This window comes from Rhea americana, unplaced genomic scaffold (genome assembly GCF_003343005.1).
Source record: "Rhea americana isolate MKP2758 unplaced genomic scaffold, rheAme1 scaffold_80, whole genome shotgun sequence".
NCBI classification, from domain to species: domain Eukaryota; kingdom Metazoa; phylum Chordata; class Aves; order Rheiformes; family Rheidae; genus Rhea; species Rhea americana.
Genome location: NW_028186979.1, coordinates 3,282,985 through 3,304,101, shown reverse-complemented (window position 1 = coordinate 3,304,101; position 21,117 = coordinate 3,282,985). Strand labels below are relative to the sequence as shown.

The 21,117-nt window shown below is 35.8% G+C and overlaps 1 protein-coding gene across 3 annotated transcripts in view; it reads left to right on the top strand.

Annotated features, from left to right (window-relative positions):
• The window catches only part of KIDINS220 (kinase D interacting substrate 220), an 88,026-nt gene extending 70,923 nt beyond the window's left edge, over positions 1 to 17,103 (top strand). The window contains exons 25-31 of one of the 3 annotated variants that reach the window (XM_085322928.1): positions 1,578 to 1,688; positions 2,555 to 2,611; positions 5,677 to 5,709; positions 8,580 to 8,726; positions 11,643 to 11,741; positions 12,836 to 13,084; positions 14,680 to 17,103. In XM_085322928.1, coding sequence (XP_085179054.1) covers positions 1,578 to 1,688; positions 2,555 to 2,611; positions 5,677 to 5,709; positions 8,580 to 8,726; positions 11,643 to 11,741; positions 12,836 to 13,084; positions 14,680 to 15,951 — 1,968 coding nt within the window. In that variant the 3' untranslated portion in view covers positions 15,952 to 17,103. The remainder of the gene's footprint in view (positions 1 to 1,577; positions 1,689 to 2,554; positions 2,612 to 5,676; positions 5,710 to 8,579; positions 8,727 to 11,642; positions 11,742 to 12,835; positions 13,085 to 14,679) is intronic. The other 2 variants (XM_085322926.1, XM_085322927.1) reach the window with 2 other exon arrangements.
• Positions 17,104 to 21,117: the final 4,014 nt, after the last annotated feature.

Here is a 21,117-nt window from a genome sequence, read left to right as displayed (position 1 = left end):
ATTTTTGTTTTTTTTTTTTTTATTTATCAGTAAGACTAAAAACACACACACAAAGTGCTCCGTTTCAAGAAATTATACTCATTCCTCATAGAATGGTGTTTACTCTCTTTCCTCATCCATCATAGATTGATGTTTGCCGTCAAGTCTTAAAATGATTTACTGTATTCTGAATTCGGTGCAGTAAACSACTCAGAATCTTGTCATGTGCAGAAACACAGGCCAAATAGTATTCTCTGTTTTTTTAAAAAAGCTAGATAATCTAATTTTAAAAATGTTATATATAAAAACACCAGAAATCTGCAATACAGCCCTTATTTTAAGAAATGTATATATCTTTTTGAAGAACTGCATAATGTATTAAAAGCAATGAATTTCTTAATTCTACTTTTCCCGAAGACTAAAAACTCTGTAATTGCTGCTGCATTACATTTAACCCAAAATAGAATAGATAAGAATGGAAATGAAAATCTTTATTTTAAGACCTAACTCCGTATTCTTATAAAAGTATTAAAGATTGGAGTAAAATAAGTATTAATTTTATAGACTTCAAAATTTCACAGATAGATTAAAACAGAATACGTGTGTTTTGTTGTCAATGAATAGCATTCCGGACATACAAAAAGAGTGTAGGTAAAGCTGATATTATTTTGTGAATTTCAGGAAAGATGCACACAATTTGCTGTGGCACATGGAGAGAAACTGRCTTTATTCAAATGAAAGTATGTTAGTAATTTTGAGGACCATATGTCTTCAAAAGTGACTTTATTAAGCACAGTCAATGACCTAAGTTGTCGCTTGGACTCTTAACACCCATGTGCTCTTAAGTCTTTTTGGAAACCTGAACAGCAATTGTTTTCATGAAATTCAATTATAAAAAGGAATAAAAAGGAACTTGATTGCATCAAGTGTAATTAGAGTTAACTGATATTTTTGGAGAAAAAAATATTTTTTGAAAAATATTTGACAATAATTAACATTGTTGTTTAAAATGATACTTGTATTGAACAACATAAGTTGGCATATTTACAACAAAGCAAAGGTCAATTATGGTCTACTGTAATGTTACATCTAATATTTGTAGAAGCAAAAAAGCCTCCAGAATGGTTACTGGAAGTTCTGGTAATGCCATTATGTGCCACACATTTTTTGTACTTTTGCCTTGGGTATTATGAAGCTTTTATAAGTTATACTGAACATGTAGTTTTGAGTTTAGCAGCTCTGAGATAGTGGAGTTAACAGAAGTGTAAATCCTTTCCCTGTATTCAGACCAGATGTTGTAGTGTAACTATCAAAAACATTTTAACTGTGTTCTTCTGGAAAGCCATTACCAGAACACCCTTTGATTTGGGGGGCAGTAGAAGGGGTCAGTTGCTGAGGGATTTTGAAGTTCTCACTTCAGAGCTTCTGACTGAATTCTATTTAATGGAAAAAATAAAGAAAACTACCAGTAATTGCAATTTTCACTTTATTATAAACTCAACTAGAGGGTGTGTTTTGTTGAAATAAGTTTTATTTTGTTATTACATTTTGATTTGTGTAATTGTTTGTCCCTTTTTTGTTACATTTTTTTTCCATAGCCATTCTTTGCCCCATATCTTTACATGCCAAGGTATTACCCTGGCAGTTCTCATCTCATCTCACGTCCACCACTAAAAACGAGTTTGTCCAGAGATCAGAACAATGGCCTAGTAAGTATTTTGAAGGGTAATTCACATACTAACCTAGACAATAAGTATAGTTAGTAATGCAAAATGAAGCTTATTAATGATGATTCAGTATTAGATAAGTTGAAGCTCTATTTTCTAAATAGTTTAAGTAAACATTTAATGTAAAATGTATTTTGTTTTTAACCTTAAAATTATTTATGGAGGAATATTAATTAAGACATTCAGGTAACAAGTTTAAAGGAGTTTGACATGCAAGATTGGCAGGAAGTTATTTTAATTTAATGGCAGTATCAACTACGGTATAGTAAATAAATTGATACAGCGCAGTAGCATGAGAAAAAGAAAGCCACTTGTATGTGCAAATTTTACAATAAAGCAAATTCTCTAACATATCTGGAGAAAATAAAATTGCATCCTTTGATTTTGCAAAGAATATTAGAAATTGGAAGGCCTAAGTAAACAGTTAAATATTTTTAATGTTCAAGTAAAACAAAATACATTTTATGTGAAGTGTACATCAGTTGTAGCTTTTTCTTGTAAGTACATATAATTCAACTTTATTTACCTGTTAAAAAGTAAAAATGAACACACTTTCCTGGGTTCCTGTAGAATAATAAAATTCCTTTTAACAGTATTTATTTTATTGACATAGATTGCTGTTCAAATGGAATTAAGAACTAAGGAAAGCTAAGAAAATTTGTCATTCAGTTTAATTCTAGAATATTGATTCATTGAACAAAGCTATTAAAAGGTTTTAAAATTTTTTTAATCACTTGTTTTTGTTGAATTATGTATTATAATGAGATCATTCTCATTCATTGTTTACTTCATATTTTTGTTGAGCCCGTAATCATTTTACCCAAACCATAATATTTTGTTGTTGTTAGGATGTTATCAAGGAGGATGCTGATGAGGGTCTTTCTTCACCCACAGACCCCTCAATGGTAAATGAGTAGTCATGTGGTGTGGAAATTTTGGCATCTYATTGCTTTTTCAGCAGTAATGAGTCTGCATTAATCATAACTGCAGTTCACTAACACTGCATCAATGGCTTTGGTGAGCAAATAGTTAGAGTAGTTGAAGACTAATGTAGTTTGTGAATGAATTTAAGAGCTAATATTTCACTTATATGGTATATTATATTTTTCCCCTGTAGTTTTCTGCTTTCCTTTCTCAGTAGCTGTGGAGAGTTTTCAGTAAAGAGTATTGTGGTAGCTAGATTGAGTAAAGAATGACAGTTGGTCATTCATTACTTAGATTTTTAGAATGAAGTAGCTGACCTGTATCTTTTTCCTGCTCTAGTCAGCTGTCTTACCTGGTCCCTACCATGGTGCCATAAAGCTGTTGCAGTTAATAAAGAACTTTCCATGAAAATAATAAAAAACTCTAGATCATAAGCTTATTCTTAAGTCAGAATGCTAACATCTTTCTTTTTCATGACTTGTGTTTATTTTGTCATACAAATATTCATACAAAGATGTCATCTTTACGAGTATCTTTACTGTAACCATGGAAATCAATGGAAAAACATTACTTACTATTTACTACCAAAGCAAAAGGTTAATATAGTTTTAATCATTTTCTTAATAGTTTGCTGCCAGTAGTTGTTGACAACAATTGTAGTTTGACCTCAGTTACTTTTTCTTCTAGTAAATTATTGCAAAAAAAAAAAAAAAAAAGTCTTTCCGTTGTTGTGCAATGAAGAACCAACAATCCATGCAAACTCCAAAACTGTTGCATTTCACCGCACATAACCTCTGAGCAGCCTTGTGTATGCAGTGCCACAGTGGTGAATTTACCCTAAAGTTCTCTTTCCTGAGTAATTAGCTACCCTTGGGTGAAGGAGCAGCTTTGGAGTAAGCTTTTCCTTTAGCCTATTCTTGGAGATGCTGATGCCTTCCCTGTGTTTGATTCCTTATTTAAGCATCCCGTCTTGTTCCTAGCTCTTTGGAGCTTGTCAGTGCAAGGAGAAAACATGACTTTCGTAAAGTGCTRGTGTGGTAGTTGAAGGAAGTGTGTGCGTGTGTGAGGATGGGGAGATGGGATTGGAAAGTGGAGAGTCAGTATAGGAGTCTCAGGGCAAAGGAGGTCTGTTCCAGGGCAGACCTGGCTGGAACTCAGGGCTTGTTGCCCTGAGTATGTATCTTAAACAAACATAGTCTGCTGTTTCAAACAGTATAAAACGAAGCATATAAATTATATGMTATGCTGCTTGTGTGTAAGAAAATGCAAGAGTTAAATCATTAGTCTTTTTGTTAAAATAATATTGAAAGATTTTRTTAGATACATAGTAACTAAAGTAGTAATTAAAGACTAAAAATAACTGTGTAGTACAGCATTTAAGATCATTGACTTTTCATTAGTTGAGCCATACTGTAAAATTAAATTACTATTCTTTGTGATTTTAGCATTCTTGTGTATTTTACGTGAGGAAAGATGGAAATGTTTTCCAAATGTCTTTAGTGTCATCCCTGGTTCTTTGAAAATCTCTTGGATAGTTCATAAAGATGTTGTCAGTCAGTACTGGGTATTCTGCCTGCCTATTAGGATGCCCCATCAGGGTTTCATCTATTTTTAAAAACACTTATTTTGCAGACTTTCTTCAAATTTCTGTGAAAAGGAACAGTATTAGTATTAAGGCACTACAGTTATCCACAGATGATGCGTGCAGTAATTTCATCCAGCTATTTAGGTGATAGATAGAGTAATTTTATCTAGCTATTTAGATAGCTCTTCTTTGATGGATCATTGCCACTATATATAATATGGCTTTTACTTATATCTTAATAAGTGGATTGATGCGTGCAAAGCAGTGAAGTGAACTAAAAGTCTGTGTGAAATTGTTAATGAATGTTAAGGCGTGTAACTGGTTTGATGATTAAAAGAAGATTGGAGTTTGAAATTTTGGATTTTACGTGCTTATTCTGCACTTTTGCTGGATGCAACCATCTGTATAGTTGCATCAGCAAGGAGATCCGTTGCAAATTTCAGGGCCTTAGCTTAAATCACTAATGAAAGTAGATTTGAGATAAGATACCAGCCTTTGCACATCCATGGTGCAGGCAAAACAGGCATTTCTGGTGACTTTGCTATACAGATGATTGTTTCTGACAGGAGTTGTACAAATTTCTGTGGTGCTCTTAAGAAGTTTGTCATTGGATTATAGTGTTACCAATATATGTTCATAGCATCTCCTAATACCTGTTTGAAGTCAAACTARCATTAGTAGTGGTTATCTGAAATAAATTTGGTCATTTTAGTTTGTATTGCTAATTCTGATTTATTAGGGTACGGCTCATTGCAATATCATTATATTGTTTTAAATACATTCTTTCATACTGCATTTAATATATAATGCCTTAAGATATAGTGTGTGTTCTTCTAACAAGAACTAAAATGGCCCATTGCATGGATTATAGACAAATCTAGAATATCCTTTAAGAAACTTGATGTGCTTTCCTAAAGTTTGAGCGTGATTGAGGGTTGGTAATACGGTGTTTTCCACATGTTTTATTGTGGCATTGTTATACTTCTAATATTTACTCTTGTTATGTACTCTTAAAAGTATCTTTTCAGTTCTGTGTTTTGCATGCTTAARTATAAAGGCTTTGAAGTTACTGGAGATACGCTGGTGAAATAATGCAATCCTAAAATGGCAGGAGAATGTTAGTTTAAAGGCAGGGTTCTCCCTCAGAAATATAATGCAAAGCTTTTATGCAAATAAAATACAGCAAGAATTCTGCTTTTTTAACAAGTGCAAAAAAGAGTAAGCTGTTCGTAGGAAAACAGTATTTGTATAGTGTATACTTAATATGCATTATGAAGATCTGTCTTAAAAATTTAATTGCATTGTGAAAATACCCCAATACAGCAGGTTTCTTTCCTAACACTAATTTCCACTGTTGATGAAGTTTACCTTAATGAGTGTCATCTATATCTTCAAATGTATTTTGATGTGTCACTTTAAGTTGTTGTTTTCTTTTCATTCTGTTTTGTCCCTTTCTGAAAGCTGTGTAAGTCTGGGTTAAACAAACAGAGACAGGTACAGCCACTTTCTGTGAATTATTGTTCATTTATTTTAGAATCATTTCAGAAGCTCTCATACTGGCACTTCATGCTGGGCTGTCTGTAAACTAATGCTCATTACTAGCCCTGAGGTTTGTTTTGACAAGCTGCTTTTAGCTTTTGCATGGCAAATACTTTTTAGAGTAATGTTCTCTAAGCATCCTTAACAAAACCACTAAGGCTGAAAAATGTGTCAGTTTAAGTACAGTTTTAATTCACTTACATGATGACGATATCCCTAAAGCTATTACATTACTTATTCTTCAGACAGTTCTTTTTATAAAGAATGATTTGGATTAATATATATCTATTTCAAACAGTTCACACTTTAACAAAAATAGTCTAAATATTTTAGCACTTTTCCATGTATTTCTATATACACAGAAGGAAGAGTTTCTAAACTAACTCCTAATGCATGCAGAAATAATGACTTGCGTCTGACTGATAAAAAGTATTTTGATTTAAAGCAGAACTGTTAAATTACAAGTATTTAAAAATTTTCTACATTTATTTGTAGCTAACAATAGGTACTGTATTTAATAGATTCAGGGAATAAAGGCTATTGAAACTCCACATGTTGCTTTGGGATCGTCTAGTTTAGCAGTGCCATAATCTAATTTTGAATGTAATCTTTTACTTGATAAGCTTTCTTTCAAGAAAGATTTTTTTTAAATTAACTRTTGAATTGTATTTATTGATGTATATCTAACTCATACTAGTATCAAGTAGTGGGTGTATGGGGAAATAATAGACAAAAGTATTTGATAATCTGAAGAAAAATTAAAAAGTGATTTTAAAAACTAGAAAAATACAGATTTACCTAAGAGAGAAATGCAGTAAATACATGAAATTTCTTCCTGTCATTATCAGTTTGGTGGTTGGCATATATCCTTAATTTGATGAGGATTTTAGCTATGCTAAAAATCAAGCTTGATAAAGATCTAAACTTCCTCCATTAGACTTCTAATATAACAACTAGGTATTACAGACACCTTGTTAGAGAGGCATTGCAGAATCTGAAAAGTAACTGTCTTGTCCTCAGAAGAAATAGTAGATGCCCAGATTCTAGTGAAAATATGTTTAAATTTTATGCAGTATTTTAGGTAGAGTTCTTAAATAGAAATGGAATATATCTTCTGTTTCTTTAGTGTCTGATTTACAACAAATATAAATACACACATGGTACAAAAATAAAGATTAGAGCCCCAGATCTGTCTTCAGCTAAGTGCACCAACTACTTGGCTTGGGATCTCCCCAACCTCCTGTAGTGATTTTGAACAGTTGATTCTATTTGACTGCATTAAGCATGTTTCAAACATACCTGGCTGAGAATTTGGAGACAGTTACATGTAGTAGCATCTAAACTTTGCTTCTCGGAGTAGCTCAGGTGGGAAAAATGCCTAGCTCCCCAGAGCAGGACATCTCTGATAACACTCAGTTAACTATTTTTAAATAACTCTCAGGTTAAATGGTGGTAGAGAATGAGTTTTTAGATTGATTGCTGTCTTGAAATTTATAGCTGAATAAATTCTTCTAAAATCTTGGTTTAGACAATTTAGATGTAGTTAATGTTATTCAACATAATAATACTTTTTTAATTTTTATAAGTAAATATCTTTGGATCTCTTAATTTTTACTAATTCTGAAAGCTAAACAGCTTTGAAGTAATAGAAACGGGAACAAATGTATTAGGACTATAAAAATCATCTTCATTGGTGATTGAGGAATATAGTCAAACTTGCAGAAATGAACTCTGGATATTCAAAATGAAGTTTTACATCTCAGGGTTTATTCATGTGATGAGCAGCTCTGAAGCTTTAGAAGTTCTTTTGCARCCTCCCAGAATGAGCATCTTTCCTATGCATGGCCTGCAACGCTGAAACCAAAACTTCATCTATACGAAAAGGGAGAGTGCAGCCCTCCCTTTCAGGAGAAACGGGTACAAATATTTCATAGCTGATGGAACTAGTTCTGGTTTTGGTGTTAGTAATTTGGAATAGCTAGCTTAGTTGTTTAGAGCTCTGTGCTTTGTGCTGCTTAATGCACAAGCTCCTATCTGCAAAGAACATGTTTTTCTGGAGAGCACACTGTCTTAATATACTGATTTACTTGTAAATTCATTTGTTTTCTCTTTCCACACTTCCTTTGAAATGCTTAGAAGCTGGCAATATTATCGGGGTAACTTTTGTGTTTCAGATATGAACTGTGAATAATTTCTACCTGAATCTTACCAAAGCTGCAGACACATGAGACATTCTCAGTGTTTTGGAGGGCAGTGGCAGTGCTTGACTGTAGTTCTCTACTGTGATGGTGGTTTGCAGCCCCCAGCTGATCTTGCATAAACGTAACTGAAAGCACCTCTGAAAAATTGAGACATTGGTAAAATGACCCAGTGAAACCAAGTAATTGAGTTGTGTTACAGGTCATCTTTGTCTAAAGCTAAACCAGGAATTTTTAATACAGTAAATTCAAAATTGCATCTGGGATATTTAAAAAACAAGCTAGCAACTAAAATCGGTAGAAAACTTTGAATGAAGATGGATTTGAAGTAACCCTTACTTAGCTCTGATTTTTATGTTGTTGCTCTTAAATTACATGTAAGAGAGTATTTTCTCACATAGGCAAGACTCAAGCTTCTGTGTTGTTTTTCATATAAATACTAAAGTAAATGCTTCCCAATATATAGATATTCTGATATTAATTAAAAATGCCTGGCCATCCTTTTTCTTATCTGTTAATTTTAAAATGTAGTTGAACACAATTTGATTTGTGTTAGTGTGTATTATCAAATTCTGAGTGTACTGGATATTTGCATAATTCATACACATGTTTTTTCCCTTCTTACAGGGAGCAGGAGCAGGCACAGGATCGACTGCAGGAGTATCACACGTGCCTCTGAGCACAATGAGTGTGGAAACTGTATGTGAGAAACTAAAGCAAATAGATGGTCTGGACCAGACTATGCTACCTCAGTACTCTGCAACTATAAGAAAGGTATCTGTTGAATTTCATTAATGTATTTAATGCTTAAACATAAGTCTTTCTTCTTGGAAACTGACATTGAATATTGAAGTGTTAACTTCCATACATGCTGAATTCGAAGCACCTCTATTAAAAACTTGTATTTCTCAGAGAAAATGCTGTCTTACAAGAGCAGAATCAGACTCAGAAATGTAAGGAATTGCTGGTGATGAGACTGGTTTATTTTGAGAAAAGAAACATGAAAAATCATTTCAAAATTGCCATGTCTGGATAGATCAGGTATGCTGTAAATGCATTCTATATCTAGGTAGCAAGACGTCTGAGAAACTGGCACATTTTCTTTGTTGTATGTGAGAGTGGTGAAGAAGATTCCATTTCTCTCCTATCATAATCCACTTCTGTTTGCTTCAGAAAAGGCCAGTGGGCATTTTTCTGTTACTTCCTCTTTCCTCTAACATCTTAAAGCAGAATTATTTCTGTCTGTATTGCTTTTCTTATCATTCTCTGCTCTACTTCTGTGCGTAGGAAGAGGAAAAAATATGGAGGTTTCACTAATGCATTTGATGAGCTTGCTTTGTCCCAGTACCTATTATTAGCTTTAAAGAAAACAGAGAGAGAATCCTGCTTAACCAGTCTGATAGCCTTCTATGATGGAGTGACTGGCTTGGTAGATGAGGGCAGAGCAGTGGACGTTGTGTACCTTGACTTCAGCAAAGATTTTGACACTGTCTCCCATAACTGCCTCCTAGAGAAGCTCAGGAAGTGTGGGTTAGACGAGTGGACAGTGAGGTGGATTGAGAACTGGCTGAAAGGCAGAGCTCAGAGGGTCGTCATCGGTGGAGTGGGGTCTAGTTGGAGGCCTGTGGCCTGTGTTCAACCTCTTCATCAGTGACCTGGATGAGGAGACAGAGTGCCTCCTCAGCAAGTTGGCTGATGATACCAAGCTGGGAGGAGTGGCTGACACACCTGAGGGCTGTGCTGCCATTCAGAGAGACCTGGACAGGCTGGAGAGTTGGGCAGAGAGGAACCTCCTGAGGTTCAACAAGGGCAAGTGCAGAGTCCTGCACCTCAGGGGGAATAACCCCAGGCACCAGGACAAGCTGGGGGCTGACTTTCTGGAGAGCAGCTCTGCAGAGAAGGACCTGGGAGTGCTGGTAGATGACAAGTTGACCATGAGYCAGCAATGTGCCCTTGTGGCCAAGAAGGCCAATRGTCTCCTGGGGTGCATTGGGAAGAGTGTTGCCAGCAGGTGGAGGGAGGTGATCCTGCCCCTCTACTCAGCCCTGSGGAGGCCTCATCTTGAGTAGTGTGTCCAGTGCTGGGCTCCCAGGACAAGAGAGACATGGAGCTCCTGGAGCGAGTCCAGCTTAGGGCTACGAAGATGATCAGAGGGCTGGAGCACCTGCCCCATGAGGAACGGCTGCGAGAGCTGGGCCTCTTCAGCCTGAGGAGAAGACTGAGGGGGGATCTTCTCAAGGTGTACAAGTATCTGAAGGGGAGAGTGTCCAGGGGATGGGGAGAAACTCTTTTCAGTTGTCCCATGTGACAGGACAAGAGGCAATGGGCAGAAATTGAAGCACAGGAAGTTCKRCCTGASCGTGAGGGGGAATTTCTTCCCTGTGAGAGTGATGGAGACTAGATGATCTCTGGAGGTCCCTTCCAACCTTACTGATTCTATGATTCTATGTTGRTTCAAGCGCTGATGGACAGGTTTTTGATAGGAACTATCAGCAGTGTTACTCAGGGAGGAAGACAAGAAGCCAGATTGCAGCTTAGTGAGCCTATCTGCAAAATTTTCCAATTGCTTCAGTGGTTTTGGGGGTCCTAAAAGAATGCCCATTACTTAATAAGAGATTCCTCTTACTTATATTCTTGCTATTCTCACTACAAGTGGCCCAGTCTGAACAGGAAGAATGAGAAGGGCTCATCCTGGTCTTTTGGTTTGATTGATTTGATTAAATGGTTTGATTAAAACCATCTACTTGGATATGGGAACAGAATCACTAACATTGTTCACTCTGAGCAGAGCTTGCAACTCAGATCTCCCATTTTGTGGCTGCCCTCCTGAGAGATGTTTTCTCTTCTACGTTTTGTCTGTTCACTGATAACATTATGTAGAGGAGAGTACCTCTACTGATGTGTAATAAAAGTAGTTTTGCATTGGATTTGGTGCCATTTGAAGGAGTTAAGTACTGTATAAACATGCCTAACATATGGGATTTTCACTTTCCTGGGACTTAGATAGAATTTAGGCACTTCTGCGTTGATCTCTGAATTATGAGGAAAATTAGAAAAAGCTGAAGGTCTAGGTTTCCATCCCAGGGTTCTTCTGATAGGAGAAGTGATGAAAGCTTGTATTTATGCAGGAAGGGAACTTTATGGAGGTAGTACATGATCTTGGATGCCTGAAGCCAGGGGTTAGGTGGTGTTTGGAGCTCAATTGTCTGATCATCTTCAGCCACTTAGRCATCTGAGGTCTATTTCTGTTGTGACTGAGAAATCTAGGCAGCTGAATGTAGTTTATTGTCTATGAAAACTTTATACCACTAGTGTCTTGTTTCCTTATGTCARTTTGTAGAAGGTAACTGTATTACCTTTCATATCCTCGTTTTGATAGGTTTAATAAAGTATTTCCCGTTTTTCATGAAAGATSGGCTCTTCCTGCCCTTAATCATTCTATAGCCTTTCTCTGTCCCTTTTCTGTTTCCATTACTCCAGTTCTTCCTGTGCTGCATCTTAGTCCATCACCAATCATTAGTATATACTATTTTTTGAATTTGTTATATGGGATTGAACGTAAGATTGATGTTTGGGGAATTTTTCTAGCAGACCCAATATATCCAACTTCAATTACATCTTTAGTCTTTTGCTTTCTCACTCAACAAATCCTAAATTGGTAATTTACATTATTTAATTTTATTGTTTCAGGCAAATATAAATGGCCGTGTCTTGGCTCAGTGCAACACTGATGAACTGAAAAGGGAAATGAATATGAATTTTGGTGACTGGCACCTGTTCAGGAGCATGGTAAGACTTTCTCTTCAGTATTCCAGTTCATCTTAAATAGATGTTCTTTTCATAACCTTAATTTTTCTTTCCTCTATTATTGTATTTCTTAGTTATCTTAAAATGTGAGTACATTTATTGTTACTTTTGTCTTTTTGTGTTGACAACTCACTGTCTGTGGATTTTGTACCTTAGTTGATTGTAAGCACTGAAGTTTTTCCCTCTTTTTATAAGATTTGCCTTTGCTGGATTGGTGACTTTTTTCTCCCCCTTTTTTAAATTCAGCTGCTTGTTTTCATGAAATTGTCAAAACTTAATCCTCTTTGAGGCCACTACCTCTCTGTTAACTTTGTCAGGGAGTTCAAAGTTTATTTAGGAGAGGAAGTAGACAGCCAGACTTTCAGAGATGCATTGCATGCAGTTGCATGAGCTCCATTTCTTAGGGAAATGAAGCTAAAATTAAGATTAATGGACACTATTCAGCTTACATATACCTGTATGACTCAGGGAAGCTTCACTGAGTACTGTTATTGAAGCATACATATATACCTAATTTTTCTCCTTTCACTCCCCACAATTTGAGAGTAAATGATAGTTTTACATTGAGGAATATGCATCCCTCAGGACTGTGTTTTCTCTAAGTATTTTTAGTATACTGCCAGTTTTCTTCCTGAAAACTACAGTATGTCTCTGAATTGCTGAATAAGTCTTAAAAACACTGAGAGTTACAAGAAAATGTTTATTGTTAGATTCAAGTTTATTAAAGCTGTAAAACTAAAGTATTTGCTTTCTGCTCTTAATTTTGTAATTTAGCACTTTGTTTTACAGGGATTTATGGAAAATAGCTTGTGGCATATAAATTCTTTTAAGTGTCTGTACAATAATAAGAATAATCTGTAAATAAAAGAAAATTCTCAAGTATTACGGTGTGATTTTCAGTAAAGAATGAATGCAATAGGTCTGTAAACAAATCTTTCTCACATATGCAAGTAYGCTTTTAAAGGTGAATTACTTATTCCTATTTTCAGTACTGTTCTTATTTAAAAATTTTGAAAAAATTTTTTTTCTTTTTCTGTTAAGTAATGACATCAAACTGTCTTGTTGTTGTTGTTAAGATACTTGAAATGAGAAATTCAGAAAATCAGGCTGTTCAGGAAGATCCTCGTGGAACAACTGAGCACGTTACCACTGCAATTTCTCATAGTGAACTTACTCGTCGTCCTGGACATAATGCTGAGTTGCCTCACACCGAGCTTACAGGTCTTTCTGGTCAAGCTCCCTACACGCTTAACTTCAGCTTTGAAGAACTGAACACAATTGGTCTTGATGAAGCTCCTCCGCGTCATAGTAACTTAAGTTGGCAGGTATTTTACAAGAGTTCTTGCTTGCTTATCTGTATGGTAAGGTTTTTCTTCCGTTCTTGGATATAGGCTAAGAAGTCAGTCTACCATGACAATTCATGTTCTTTCGGTTCTCAGTCCTGACAAAGACCAAAGTTTTGGAGAGGTGTAAACTCATAACTGTAATTTCTAACAAAGTCTTCAGTCTTTCCCATCTGAAAACTTTTTGTCTGTTCCAGTAATTACTCCTCCAGGAAAAAAAAAAAAAAAAAAAAAAAGTGCTTTTAATGCCATAGTGATATCTTAAGTTAAATCAAAAGAATGAGGAAAAGTAGTTTGTCCATCTTTAGGAAACATTAGAAGTTGCCTGAGTTTTTTTATAGTCTACGTTGATTTAAAAAAATATGGCTCATTCTCTGTAAAGAAAAGGAGAACTGGTGGAAATGCATAATTAAAAGAAATAATTATATTTTTGCTGAAGGACTGTAGCTGTAGTGWATATGCATAAATAACCAAGTATGCATATTTTTGAGATTCTTGCAATGTGCTGTGGACACTGAATGGCTTAGGAGTCATGAAAGGTAGAAGTCACTTAAACATCATTTTATTTGTAGTTAGTCACGTTTAATTGCTTCCCATTATTCTRGTACATATAAAAGATTATTGACCTTCTAAAAAGCTATTAGTAATGCAGAGGGAATTACACAAAAGATAGAATTGCTTACTGAAGGGGTTATATGCATCTTCTGAGAAGAAGAGAAACTGAAAACGAAGAATAAGATGTTTAAAAGCAGGAAAAAGTGGAGGGAAGGAAGGAAGCAAAAGTAGAATGTAAGAAAGAACAGGATGGACTGAAAGAGTGCATCTCTGTGATTAAGCAGTTCTATTCTCAATGTCAAATTCGTTTGCCAGTTGATTTGGCCAATACATTAATTTCCCTATTTACACTTGGCTTATTAAAATTGTCCAAGCCTTTTTTGATTTTTTTTTCAGTGATTTCTATTAGTAACTGGCTTTTTGACACATGGTTTATTTACAGCATTTCCACCAAATACATAATAGCAGTCTTTCAAATTCTCTTTTCCTGTGTAGTATAAAGTCTTGCTTAAAGCACTTACTGCTTAAGTTAGTGCAACAGTTCCAATCTGTTGGGCACTGTATCTGTTATTGGAGGCTATAACAAACAAGCCGTCATATGCATGGCTTGAAGGTGTGTGTTCAGCCACAGGCAACTCAAGTTGCTCATCCTAACTTAAAATATCTATTTTGTAAAATACACAAATATATTAGAAAAGCCTATCTTCACATATACATTTAATTATTATATACTCAAGAGGCGTTAGCCTCAATTGCACTGTGTAAAATATTTGTTTTGTGGAAAACTTCTGTTAGAGGGATCAAGAATAAAAATATACTATTGTAAGTTTGGTGAAAGTGAATGCAAATATCTGATTATAGTAAAACATTTAAGATCAGTTTAGTTATAGCATTGACAATTTGCTTCCCAAAAAATTTGCCTTTAAGCACGCTTGATGCTTTTAGTTCTTTAAATTAAAATGATAGTAAAAGTCAAAGTACATAGTTTTAACTGTTTTTTTTCTTTTATTTTTCTTTTGCAGTCACAGACTCGTAGAACTCCAAGTCTTTCAAGTCTTAACTCTCAAGATTCTAGTATCGAAATATCAAAGCTAACTGATAAGGTGCAAGCAGAATATAGAGATGCGTATAGAGAATATATTGCTCAAATGTCACAGTTAGAAGGGGGTGCCAATTCTACTACGGTAAGTGGCAGATCCTCCCCCCATAGCTCATCTGCTTTCTATATGGGGCAGAGCACATCAGGGGGGTCCCTGCATTCAAGTGCAGAGCAAGAAAAAGGAAAAGATGGTGAACAGAAACAAGATGATGGAAGAAAGTCCTTCTTGTTGAAGAGGAATGATGTTGTTGATTACAGTAATTCAGGTGTTTCTACTAATGATGCATCTCCTTTGGATCCCATTACTGAAGAAGACGAAAAATCTGATCAGTCTGGTTCCAAGCTTCTCCCAGGAAAGAAGTCTTCAGAAAGAACAAGCATCTTCCAGGCTGCAGATATAAAGCTTAAGGGAGTTACTCTCCGATATCAGAAGCTTCCAAGTGATGAAGATGAGTCAGGAACTGAAGAATCAGATAATACTCCACTTCTTAAGGAAGGTAAAGACAAGAAGGCAGATGGAAAAATAGATAAACAGCCCAAATCTCCAGAACATGGATCTGAACCGATTAGAACATTCATCAAAGCAAAGGAGTATTTGACAGATGCCCTTTTGGATAAAAAAGATTCTTCTGACTCCGGTGTAAGATCCAATGAAAGTTCTCCAAATCACTCCCTCCATAATGAAGGAGCAGATGATTCACAGCTTGAGAAGGCAAATCTCATTGAGCTTGAAGATGACAGTCACAGTGGAAAGCGAGGAATTCCACACAGCCTTAGTGGCCTTCAGGATCCAGCTGTGGTTCGCATGTCTATTTGCTCAGAAGATAAGAAAAGCCCATCTGAAAGCAGCTTGATAGCGAGCAGCCCAGAAGAGAACTGGCCTGCTTGCCAGAAAGTCTATAATTTAAATAGAACCCCTAGTACAGTTACGCTAAATAATAACAGTGCTCCAACCAACAGAGCTAATCAAAATTTTGAAGAAATAGAAGGCATGAGAGATTCATCTCAAATTATCCTGCKCCCTGGCTCAAGTTCCAATTCAGCTGCAGTTCAGAATGAGAATTTGAAGAGTGCGGCTCACAAGCGGAGCCAGCGATCAAGTTATACCAGGCTGTCCAAAGATTCTTCGGAGCTCCACACTGTTGCCGCCTCCGATGGGGCAGGTTTTGGAGAAGAAAGAGAGAGCATCCTGTGAAAAGAAGCCAGATAAAAGAGTACGCCCATGAGTTGTAGCTTGCTAGGAATTGTTAGTGTGTGGTTATGGTAGCTATATAGTTTAAACTTTCAATTCAGTAATTAACAGATCTAGATTATTTTCAGTCATTTTCTCGAAAGAAGAAATAATCTTTGCAAGAAGCAAAGTGCTTCAGACCTTCCTCCCATGTTTTTGTATTACTAGTAAATATTTTACTTCCTCTCCAAATGAAGCAGTACCTGTCATTACATGGAAATTCAGTCTTTGTTAAAATACTGTGCAGAGGTTTGGTCAGGGATAGATGTTACAGAAGCATGGTTTTCATTATTAAAATTATTCTGTGATTTTACATTTTTTTTAAAGATATAATACTTACTCCTTCTAAATATTCCAACTAAGTATCCTTCCTTACCAGTGAAGTTAAGACCATGCATTTTTACCGTTTGATGTAAGAGAGCCAGACRATTAAATATCACAACCTGTGACACCCTTATCAAACTTTACATTAACTAGTCAATTAATGTGTGCAGCATGGTATTACGTATGTTGAAATTTAAATGTTAAGATACCTGTTTGGCTGTACACACGTTTTTATTCTATGTGTTCAGTAATTGCTGTTGACTTGGTGAGCTTCAGGTGGAATGTTGATAGGTTTATAGAAAGGGTTGTCTTGATGTATTATTAGAATTGGCAGTTATTTGTAAGGTAATGCCTCATCATTGATTTAGTGAATGCATTATTTATTATAGATACGCAATTTCACAGTCAGTGCTCTAAATAGATCCAGCCACCTGAGCTACAGTAAAATATTGTAAGGGTAATGTGTGAATGTGATTTCTGAGCTTACAGAGTATGTGTTGCTGTGCATGATCTTTTCCTGGTACAGTGTTTATTGTTCAGTTATGGAAAGAAAAATTTGGTAGTTTGCTATTTTAAAAACAATGTGTACTTGCTGGAATCAGAGCTGTATGCCTGCTTCTTTATTTCAGAAGTACAGTATTCCAGCATTCTTACTTGTCATCTAAGTAATGCATTTGAATGTTATTGTAGCAAATACTTTGTACTGTCCAGTGAAATATGCATGATTTTGAGGAAAAGAATGTTCAGATTAGACTCTGGTAATACAAAGAGAATAAAAAAATAACTGGCATACTGGGTTTGTGTCCAAATTTCTGTTTGCTACAGTATTTTGTTTCTTCACTTGATAAATATGTACATGTTGTTTTGATTAAAGCATTTTGTACATTCAGGTAAAAGAATGCATTAAATAATGTTGTTATTAATACAGTACCAAATAAGCATTAAGTGTAAAAATACATTTGATGCATGAATTAGCAGAGCAGACTTTCGTAAAGCAAGTGCTGTGAGCTGTGGAAAGGTGGCCACCTCCTGGTATTCCAAAGCAGTAGTCATGCTGTTAATGGAAGTTTACATTTGCTGGTGGTTTTATACAGCTTTGTGGTCGTCCTAGTACATCTCCAGCCAGATGCCTCCAGTGGGACATGTGCTCATGGCCTTTGTTTTTCATGTCAGGAGAATACTTTTCTATACTGGAGTCAACAGAGAAAGACTGTCTATGTGTAGGCTCTTCACTTCTTCATTCCCCAGGTATCTGGTACTTACAAGATCATACAGTTGATCTTTACACCATTGAATTCTGTTAAATTGGTTCATAAAAGAAATCAGYTACTCTCCAAAGTATTACAGAGGCACTGGAAACGTGTGTGTGTATGTATCCTTGTGTTTTATAAAGATTAACTCCCCCTCCACACCCTCATAGCCTATGCAGCTTCATATTTTACCGTATCTTTGAGGACAATTTTAGTTTAGATTCCTTCTATAAAAGAACAAAACAAAAAACATGGTGATCTTACATCATTCCACTTTCTGGAATTCCAGGGATGTAAAAAGCACACTTCAGAAAGATATTTATAAGCATTGTTTTGTAATAGAGCAGTAGTAGTATAGCCTTTTTCATTAAGAATTAAGAAAAAGGAATTGAAGGCAGATAACTGGTTACCTCAAGTCATTTTGTTTGTAAAAATCCGCAAATAATCCAAATGAATCTGATATTTTTTTCATACCTTTAACTGTATTTCTTGATAAATTTTATCCCTTAAGTTTTCATGAGATAKGTACTGGAGTGAAATAGGTAGCTGAGTGGAAAACGCTTCAGTATTTCTAACTTACATTCATTACCAGTGTAATCACCATCACTAAAACAAATAATGAATGTCTTTTTTAAGATTGTACTGAGCTTAAGGTAACACTGTAATTCAAGCATCTAGATCCCATCACAATAAAAATGGGAGCAGCAAGAAATTTCAGTGGAGAACTATATAATTTTTCCATATTACAAATTACTGAATCTGTGTATGAGAATGAATGCTAGTGTACTAGAATCCTGCCTGGCATGTGGTGGAAGTACCTAAAATCGTTTCAGTTCCATGCAGCAGTTTAATCCTGCTTGCTTTGCCAAGCTACTTTGACTATTTTATATAGGCACCTATTTTCATTAAGAAGCTCCTTATTTAATTTCAAAGTTCTAAGATGCTTAAATCATTCTTAGGTGTGCTGACGGGTACTTGTTCAAAGGAACAGGTAATCTTGCRTGGGAGGTAGTTGTCAGTTTGGGTCAGCAGCCACCTGAATTCCACCCAGGTCTCTGGAGAAATCCAGAAAATTAGATATGATGTAGTCAGGGCTCTGATTTCATCTGTTGACTCTGACCCTGTGATGCATGGCTGGTGATGGTGTCCAAGAAGTGGGAGATGTGTTTTATGTCTTTTTTGACCCAATAGGATTAAATCCACATCTTAGAAGATGATTCACCATAGTATCCTTAGGACGAAGATAATTTTTGTCTAAGCTGCTCTGCTGTGTCACAGGGCTGAGTGGAGCTTGGGTAGTGAGGAAAGAGGTGAACATAAGGGTTTGGCCCCTGTTTTAAGGAATGACATTTTATTTTAAGTTTAGCAGTAGTTTTGTGTAAAATGCATACATGTTTCAAAGGGGTGGATCAATGCTGTTCTTGGGTGAGTTAGTTAACTGTTAAACTAGAGAGCTACCCTTCATGTTCAAGATTGGTTTAGGTATATAGTTATACATTTGATAGAATTTTATGATCATAACAATTTGTTAAATATTTTGAAAATGTGAATTTGGAAACATTCTCATTCCAGAGTAATACTGTCAGGTGTATATTCACAGACTGATGGTTTAACAGCTTCCTAACAAAGTTCCTAGAATCAGCAGAACATGAATGCTTCGTAGAAATTTCAAGGACAGTACCCTGCAAAGGCCATTTCTTAACAGGATGATAAATATGACTGATACTTAGAATCATGTCTATAAGCTTTTCTTGCCTAAAAATGACTGTGGGGCAGAGGGCTTTTCTCCCCCCTTTACTGAAGCTTTTTTAAAAAAAAAAAAAAACAAAAAAAACAAGATGTACATAAGCAAAAAGAAGAAAATGTAGCGTTCTGATAAAGGGAGAGAGGAAGGGCAAGACAGAAGAGAGGAATGAAGTGATTGAAGTACAGGACAGTAGTAAGGATTTTCTCTTTTAGCACGTATTAGTTACTGTATATGTTTAATGAATTTGCCACATGTAGTGTATGAAAGATTAATGTTTCCAAGAATTAAAAATAAACTGTGGTTTCTTATTGCTGAAACTTGTTTTTTTTTCTGTACCACAATTTCCATAGTTACTAGCTTGCTTAGTTTGTTGCACAATTCTTGGAATTAAGGGACGATAAACAATTTCCAGCATTGAAATACTGAATGTTAGTTGTGTGACTTGTGGGAGTCATGAAAGCCAAGAGTTCCATGAGGAATGGAGATGAATGAAGAGTATAAAACAAAAGCACAACTACGAACTTGCTTTGGGTACCTGCCACTTTCCAGAACTCTTGTGACAATAGTGTATGTATCTGCCTCAGTTTTGGATAATACCACAGAACTTGAAACCTAGGACTCTTTGCCTCACTGAATCTGAGGAACGCAGTCTGGCGTTATCCTCATCCTCTTGTTCTGATGCCTGGATATGTTTACATAGCAGAGTGAAAATAAATAAATAGTTTTTAAAAGGAGAAATTAGATGCGAGTGACCTTACAATATTTATGTGCTCATCTGTGGCCATTTGTCAGCTTTTTTTAGAGTTGGGAGTTTACAAGGAAGGGGGAGAGGCAAATTCTTATATTTCATTTCTAAAACTTGCAACAAAATAATGACCTAGTGAAATTCTTTAAGATTCAGAAAAAAGGTTCTTGTTTGGGGCTTGTCCTGGTTAGTCTGGGTTTTTTCGTCACCCCATGCCACATTGCCCGAGCAACAGAATTTGCAGTTTTTTCCATGTTTTCTCTTCAGTCCTTCACTTTTTTAATGGTACTAGAAATACTATTAAACTTTTGTTTTTCCCCTTCTTTTGTTTTCCCTTTTTGTAATCATTGGGAATCTCTCCTGGGACACGTTTAGCATGAATTCATGCAGTATGCTGAAGATCTGTGGTTTCTTTTATGGTCTGAGCATCAGCAGTTCACTACTGACCGTATAATACTTGAAGCCTATTTTCCACCTTTGTGACATTTGCGGGAAACTTTCTGAACCTTATGGTAAGAACATGTGGAGTTCTCTACATAGCCATGAGACCCACGGACAGAGGATCCCAGTTGAATCTCTTATCTGTAGCCCAGCGTGTTGCACACCATGGCCTTGATGCTAGATAGCTTTGTCATCTGACAGAGGTTTACTTARATTTCTAAATAATTTACTAAGAAACTGCTAAAGAAAACTACATCTGGATGGTTGAGATCTCTTGACTGAAAGTCACAATTACAGTAAAATGCAAGTGTTACTATGTAGTAGAGAATCTTCAGCTGGGAAAGAGGAATGTGATGTGCTAATTAGTATATGAGAAAGCCAGCTATTAGCAGTTTGATCTTTTCCATATCAAGTGACACCTGTGGTGGGGAGAAAAACTTCCAGTTAAGCAGGAAAGATGGAAAGACTGTGCTAACCTTACGAACTGTTGCCTTTGTTAGCCTTATGCAATATGTTCTGTAAATTTCTGGTCTGTTTACTAAGGCCTATTTGGTCATATAAATGGGGATGGGAACAATTTTAATTAGAATATTTCTCCATGGGAATGTGGAAGTTTTATGCAT